The following is an 8,137-nucleotide window of genomic DNA, read 5'->3' as shown; positions in this document are numbered from 1 at the left end:
ACCCCATACCCGCAATGAGCAGGACAAATGCGATATACAAAATACCAAGGGCCCGTACTGCGCTGTAATGTTCTATGTTCTATGCAGCAACTGCGAGAAGCAATACATAAGACAGATGGGCAGGAAACTCGTCACCAGGATACATGAACACCAACTCACAGCAAAACGGCATGACCAACTCTCCCTCATTTCAATTCACTCCAACAAAGAAGGATATTAGTTTAACTGAACAATGTAACAGTACTAGGACAAGTAAAACAAAGCCAAGGATTCCTGGAAGCCTGGTTTTCAACCATTGGTACAATAAACAAACATGTTGAAATAGATCCCAACTACACACCACTACAGAGCAAAACTGGAAACAGAACTACCCACCATAACAGAACGGACTGCATATATTCAGAATGGAACAGAACAACAGCGCTTCAACGGAGGCTAGACAGCACTGAAAATGTCACTTAGAAGAGGGACAAAACATTTGCACAAAAACCAGTCAGTTCGGCGAACCCACCAACAACTCCAGCCACACCCCAAGCTACAGATCTTTGCTAAAACATTAAACATCTATGCTCCACTCAAGATACCACCGCCTTACCTTAACTCATTCCATCCGTATAACCATCTATGCCTTTCTCACTCTTGTATTTAACTGGTTTCACTTCAGTACATCAATGTTGACTGCTCAGAAATGCTGCGAGTTCAGTGTCTTTGCTTCTTGATTTCAAAGTTGAGATTATCCTATTTTGGCTAGCCATACCCTTTGTGTTCAGCTATTTTTCTCTGGAAGTTTCCACTGGAAATTCTGAAAAAGGGCCCAGACCCAAAACGTCAGCTTTCCTGCTCGTCTGATGCTGCCTGGCCTGTTGTGTTCATCCAGCTGCACACCTTGTTATCTCAGACTCCAGCATTGGTAGTTCCTACCATCTCTGATTCACTTGGATAATGTCTCTGATTTATCCATTCAAAAGTCACAGCTCACAACAACTGAAGGAAAGGTTTTTCCTTCACGTTTAAACTGAGCTTTTTTCCAAACTGGCAGGCAGAACAGGCAGTTTCTACTGAAGAGAAGAACGCACTCTTCTGATTTTTCTGCGTCAGTGTCTCAAACTTGTTTCCAGTTCTAACTGCTCAGTTATCTGAGAACCAAATCAGCTTCACTTGTAAATAACTCCTCAGTTCCTGATCATCTACACATTGCAGGAACCCATAGCCACCAAAAAATAGATATCAAATTCTTTGCTGTGAAAATATGCAGCCTTCCTGAAAAATCATCGTTTCTAAAAACGATTCTTACTTCTTGTAGTCCACAGTTTTTAAAGGCAAAAACAAAATGACATAATTCTTTCAGTAAAGAAGTTTTCCCGAATTCCTTGCCAGATTTAGTTGTGATTATTATATCTTCAAGAAACTGTTGACATTAATTTTTCCCATTCTTGTGGATTCCTCCAGTATTTTACTCATCAGCTTTTATTTTCTGGTTCTTTAACTAATCTAATATCTCCCCAGGAACATTAATTAGCCTCTGTTTTAAATCAATATATGTATGAATCTAGCAAGAGGAATAATTAATTCAACCCCTTGAGCCCACGGCTTGAAGTTAAAGAAACATTAAAGCCAAGTGACTTATTAATCCAAACTGTGATAACTGTGCTATGGCCTCACAGACATGGGTAATGTTATATATAAATAGCACAGTGTCTGGTGTAAATAAAATACAAAAAAACCCCATTTTGAATCTGTAATTCTCAAGGCAGAAAATATCCTCAGTCAGACAGAGTAAAAGGTGAAAATAAAACTCAAATCGATTTTACAAAACAGCTTTTCACATCTCTAAAACATCACTAAGTGCTTCACATAAAAATAAATCAGAACCACAAAATAATTAATTATAAATGTCAGATCAATAGTGATTAGAAAGAAGGAAATGAGTGATTAGTAATTGGTATATACTACTTATTAGGATGGTGGAAACATTAAACACAGCAACTTTCAAAGGACATTTGGACAAATAACTAGAGTGAAAAAAGACCTGGAGGGATATGAAGAAAGAGCTGGAGAGTGAAACCAACTGGAACATTCATCAAAACAGAGGGTACAAACTGATGGATTGAATGGCTTCCTTTTAAGTTGCAACATTTTGCCTCAGTAAATCCATAAATGCCTTTTCTACCCCATACTATCAGTACTAGTGGTGTGAGCATGTTACCAGCCATATGTCTTAACCAGAGAAAGGAGGTAGAACTCACTGGTATTTCAAAGTTAAGTAACGTTTCAAAAAATGTATAAGACGACAGTGCTAGAAATATTCAGTGGGTCAGATAACATCTATGGCGAGAGTGACACAGTTAATGGATATGACCCTGACTGGGTACGTAGTCCCCTTCTGCACTGTTAATTCGCCACTTTCTCTCCAGATGGCTGCTAGTTCGCCACCTAACACTAGATTTGCTGAGATGGCATGGGCACAAGCAAGTGGACCACTCACTGATCTGTGTCTCTCACCCTGCCAAAACCATTAAACGCATGACAATAATTTAGGTCATACTTCTAGCAGTTTGTGTTTTTATTTCAAGTTTCCAGCACCTGCACTATTTTACTTTGGAAAAATACTCTAAGAAAATAAAATCAGTACTACATTCAGATGGAAGATATTTAAAAGCAGGCCTTCTAATAAAATAATAAAGGAGGCCATACAAGCCTGTAATCCCAGTTCTATATGCAATAACGTACCATTTCTTCTGAATGGCCTGACTGCGCCAATCTTTCCTCTCTCTCCTTCTCCATGAAGGGGATAAGGTAATTCACAGCTTTCTTCATTACTCGAGCAGATTTAACAACCTGATGACATAAAATAAATCTGATTTACAAAACATTGAAAAATGTGTGAAAATACTCAAATTGGACACTTCAAAATCATCAAATCTTGCCCAGCTGAAATATCTGAATTACAGCACGAGCTCATGTTGCAATCAATTTCAGCTGGACTTTGAAATTTAGAATCTCTTGCTCAAGAATTATTACACTACTTTTAATAAAAATGAACTATTTAGACACAAATATAAAATTAAAAATAAAAATGAAAAATGAAAACTCTTCTCCAGACAGCACTGGAGGCAGAGTCATCGAATATTTATAAGGCACAGGTAAATAGATTCCCGACCAACAAGGAAGCCAAAGGTTAGGGCCGTAAAGGAGAGGCCAAAACCAGATTAAATACGATTTTATCCTGATTCATATGTTCATATTTGCAAATCAAATTGCATCTAAATAAACTCAGAACTAACTGTTCAAAGTTCACACATCCACAAGATGTTTTTGATAATTCCGTCATCTCTGCATCGAAAAGCAGAAGCTTCTACTGATTCCATGGGCACCGCCATCCTTTGGTACTTTGCTGTATTGTTACTGTTGATGGAATAATTATTATAAATAAGCTTGATCTTGTCATCTACCCACTCATACTTCCAAGTATGACTCACTGAATAGTGAATAGGTTAAAATCTAATTGATTGCCTTCCCTAATTCAGAAATGCAAAGCATAACATCTGCACCCTAGGAGTGAATAAAGAAAGAAGTTAATGAACATGGCAGGACTAGGCCAGGTTAACGAACATGGCAGAACGTGGTCCAAAGTGTATTTATTTTAATGCAAGAAATATAACAGTCGTCAAGGCAGATGAGCTTACAGCCTTGCATTAAAATGGGATGACAGAATGGATGCCATTATAGAGATGTGGTTGAGAGAACGGCAGGGCTGACAGCTCAGGGTTTAGAAGTTTCAGGTGAAATAGAGAGAGGTGTAAAAGACATGGGGATTTTGCCTTCCTGATTAAGGAGAATGTTATAGCTGTTCTAAGAGAGGACATTTTGGAGGGCTCATCCAGTGAGGCCATATAGGTAGAACTTAGGGATAAGAAAGGTGCAATCACTACGATGGAGTTATGCACAGGCCTTCTAATAGCCAGCAGAATCTGGAGGAACAGATATGTAAGCAGATCATGGTAAAATGTTAAAACAATAGGGTTGTTTTGTGAGTCATTTTAACTGCCCCAATTTGATTAGGACTCGCTTAGTGATATTGACAAGTGATACTGAAAGTTCAGTCAAAAAGAGAAAGGAAGCATATGTAAAGTTCAGGAAACAGAAGTCAAACAAGGCCCTTGAGGGGTATAAAGGAAGCAGAAAATAATTTAAACAAGAAATTAGGAGGGCTAGGAGAGGCCATGAAATGCTCTTAGTTAGGGAGAATTACAATGCATTTTATACATATATTAGAAGTAAGAGGGTAACTAGGGAAAAGGGAGGTCCGCTTAAGGACAAAGGATGGAATTTATGCATGGAGTCACAGGAAGTGAGTGATGTCCTTAATGTGTATATTGCATTGGTATTTACCAAGAAGAACACTGGATAATGGTTAGATTGGGAGGGATAGGTCGATATTCTACAGCATGTCAACATTAAGGAGGTGGTGGTGTTGGGTGTCTTGAAAAACATTAAGGTAACTATGTTACCAGATAGGATCTATCTCCAAGATACTGAAGGCGGCAACGGGAAGATTGCTCGGACAGAAATCTTTGTATCCTCTTTAGCCATAGGCAAGATCCCATAAAACTGGCGAATAGCCAATGTTGTTTCTTTGTTTAAGAAGGGCAACTGGGATAATCCAGGAAATTACAGGCCGGTGAGCCTAACATCAGTGGTGGGGAAATTATTGGAAAATATATCAAGGGACAGAATTTACACGCATTTGGAGATTAATGAACTTAATAGAGATAGTCAGCATGGTTTTAATGCAGGGGAGGTCTTGTGTCAAAAAACTGGATTGAATTTTTGAGTAACTGACATAAATGATAGATGACAGTGGGGCAATGGATATTGTCTGCATGGACTTTACTAAAGAATTTACTATTATTATTCATTCATGGGACGTGGGCGTCGCTGGCTGGCCAGCATTTATAGCCCTTCCCTAATTGTCCTTGAGAAGGTGGTGATGAAACGCCTTCTTCAACTGCTGCAGTCTGAACCTGCTGTGGGTTGACCCACAATGCCCTTTGGTGGGGAATTCCAGGATTTGGACCCCAGAAATAGTGAAGGAATGGTGATATATTTCCAAGTGAAGATGGTGAGTGGCATGGAGGGGAACTTGCAGGTAGTGTTCCCATATACCGGCTACCCTTGTCCTTCTAGATGGAAGTGGTCATGGGCTCGGAATGTGCTGTCTGAGGATCTTTGATGAATTTTTGCAGTGCATCTTGTGGATAGTACACACTGCTGCTACTGAGCGCCTGTAGTGGAGAGGGTAGATGTTTGTGGATGTGATGTCAATTTCGGTCCCTCAAGGTAGACTGGTCCAGAAGATTGAATCACATGGAATCCATGGTGAGTTGGCAAGTTGAATACAAAATTGGCTTGGTCATAAAAAGACAGAGGGTGGCTGTGGAGAGTGTTTTTCTGACTGGACATCTGTGACCTGTTCTGTTCTGCAAGGATCAGTACTGGGTCCTTTGCTGTTTGCAATTTATAAATGATTTGGATGAAAATGCAGGTGGTCGGATTTGTAATTTTTCAGATGACATGGAAGTTGGAGTTGTGAATAGTGAGGAAGATCATTAAAGAATATGGATTAGTTGGAAAGTTGGGCGCAGAAATGACAGATGGAGTTTAATCCAGACAAGTGTAAGATAATGCATTTTGGGAGGTCAAATGCAAGAGGAAAGTATACAGTAAATACCAGGATCTTTGGGAGCATTGATATATAGAGATATCTTGGGGTCCAAGTCCATTGCTCCCTGGAAGTGGCAACAAAAATGGATAATGTAATAAAGAAGGCATACAGCATATTTGCCATCATCAGTTGGGGCACTGAGTATAAAAGTTGGTAAGTCAGGTTGCAGTTGTATTAGGCTTTAGTTGGACTAAATTTGGCATATCGTATGCAGTTCTGCTGGTCACACTCTAGGAAACATGTGGAGGCTATGGAGAGGGTGTTACTCGGATGTTGCCTATATTGGAGTGTATTAGCTATCACAGTGGACAAATTTGGATCGTTTTCGATGCAGCATGGGAGGCTGATGGGGCAAGCTGTTAGAAGTACACAAAATTATGACAGGCATGGATGGGATGGATAGTCAGAGACTTTTCCCCAGGGTGGAAATGTCAAATACTAGGGGCTGCAGGTTTAAGGTAAGAAGGGGAAAGATTAAAGGAGATGTGCGAGGAAAGATTTTCTTTACACAGAGGGTGGTACGTGCCTAGAACACACTGCCAGGGGAGGTGGTAGAAGCAGATACGTTAGCAAAGTTTAAGAGGCAGTTAGACAGATAAACGAATACACAGAAATAGAGAGTTACGGACCATGTGCAGGCAGATGAAATTAGTTTAGAATGGCATCAGGGCCTGTTCCTGTGTTGTTATGCACAAGGTAAAGTCGTAGTAGTCCGAGTGGATTAAACAGCTGTTTTCTCAGAGAAAGATGACTGCTGGTGGTTTATCCTGGGGGTTACCACACTTAACGGATGGGAAGAAGTTGAGAAGGCTCCTTCATGGTAACTTCAACAAGAGCAGAAATTGAACCCACATTGTTGGCATCAGTCTACATTGCAAATTAGCTGTCTAGCCAACTGAGCTGCTGACTCCCTAAAGATTGAATACCAAAACAGAAGTAAAATTAAAAGGCAATGCAAATATACCTTAATCTTCACATAATGAACTGGCTTATTCCAGTCTCACCTGTGGAAGAAACATTTTTCCTGTTCCAAATAACTCCCCCACAACTTTCATTCCATTCATCAGGGGGCCTTCAATTATATGTAAAGGCCGAGGGTACTTTTCTTGATTGGCTCTTGCTTCTGCTGTATCTTCCACTATGTATTTTTCTACACCCTGAGGAACAGTGATAAAAGTTGAATTAATGCAGCAAAGAAACACAAAAAACGCACAATAAGCAAGACATTGAGGGGGAGAGTGAAGACAGAGCGTGAGAGCGAGAGCGCGAGGGCGAGGGGGCGAGAGAGAGCGCGAGGACGACAGAGACAGCGAGGGCGACAGAGCAAAAGCGAGAGAGAGAGAGAGAGAGAGAGGGCAAAAGCGAGAGAGAGAGGGCGAAAGCGAGACCGCGAAAGAGAGAAAAAGAAAGAGAGCAAAAGCGAGAGAGAGAGAGAGGGTGAAGGGGGGGGGGGCGAAAGAGAGAGAGGGGGGACAAAAGAGAGAGCGAAAGAGAAAAAAAGAAAGAGCCAAAGCGAGTGTGAGAGACAGATGGTGAAAGAGAGAGAGGGGGTGAAAGAGAGAGAGGGCGAAAGAGAGAGAGAGAGGGGACGAGAGAGAGGGCGAGGGGGTGGCGAAATACAGCGAAAGAGAGTGCGAGAGACAGAAGGCGAGAGAGAGAGGGCGCGCGAGAGAGAGAGAGGGCGCGCGCGAGAGAGAGAGAGAGAGAGAGAGTGCAATAGGCGAAAGAGAGAGAGAGAGGGCAAAAGGCAAAATAGAGAGAGAGAGAGAGAGAGAGAGAGAGGGCAAGGGAGAGGGCGAGCGCGAGAGAAAAAGAGAGAGCGCGAAAGAGAGAGCGCGAGAAAGAATGAAAGAGACCGAGCCAGCGAGGGCGAGAGCGCGAGGGCACGAAAGAGAGCGCGAGGGCGCGAAAGAGAGCAAGAAAGAGAGAGAGACAGCGAAAGAGAGAGACAGAGAGCGAAAGAGAGAGAGAGCGAGAAAGAGCGAGAGAGCGAGGGAGCGAGGGAGCGAGAGAGCGAGAGAGCGAGAGAGGACGAAAGAGCGAGACAGAGAGAGAGTGCAAAAGAGAGAGAGAGAGAAAGAGAAAGGGAAAGGAAGAGAGCGAGAAAAAGAGAGAGCAAGAAAAGGAGAGAGGGAAAGAGAGGGAGAGAGAGGGAGGGCGAAAGAGAGAGAGAGAGAAAAGAAAGAGAAAAGAAAGAGCGAGAAAGAGAGAGAAAGAGAGAAAGAGAAAGAGAGACAGAAAGAAAGAAAGAAAGAGCGAGAGAGTGAAAAAAGAGAGCGAGCGAGCGAGGAGAGAGAGAAAGAAAGAGAGAGAGAGAGAGAGAGAGAGAGAAAGAAAGAAAGAAAGAAAGAAAGAGCGAGAGAGTGAAAAAAGAGAGCGAGCGAGCGAGGAGAGAGAGCGAAAGAGAGAGCG

The 8,137-nt window shown here is 41.8% G+C and overlaps 1 protein-coding gene across 2 annotated transcripts in view; it reads right to left on the bottom strand.

Annotated features, from left to right (window-relative positions):
• Window positions 1-8,137, bottom strand: part of mtr (5-methyltetrahydrofolate-homocysteine methyltransferase) — a 60,739-nt gene that overhangs the window by 30,248 nt on the left and 22,354 nt on the right. For both annotated transcript variants that reach the window (XM_048600766.1, XM_048600765.1), the window contains 2 exons: window positions 6,730-6,882; window positions 2,731-2,838 (listed from right to left, as the gene is read on the bottom strand). In XM_048600766.1, coding sequence (XP_048456723.1) covers window positions 2,731-2,838; window positions 6,730-6,882 — 261 coding nt within the window. The remainder of the gene's footprint in view (window positions 1-2,730; window positions 2,839-6,729; window positions 6,883-8,137) is intronic.

The sequence above is a fragment of the Rhincodon typus genome, chromosome 9 (assembly GCF_021869965.1).
Source record: "Rhincodon typus isolate 14 chromosome 9, sRhiTyp1.1, whole genome shotgun sequence".
Taxonomy (NCBI): domain Eukaryota; kingdom Metazoa; phylum Chordata; class Chondrichthyes; order Orectolobiformes; family Rhincodontidae; genus Rhincodon; species Rhincodon typus.
The sequence above is the reverse complement of the archived record's forward strand: the minus strand, read 5'-3'. Positions and strand labels throughout refer to the sequence as shown.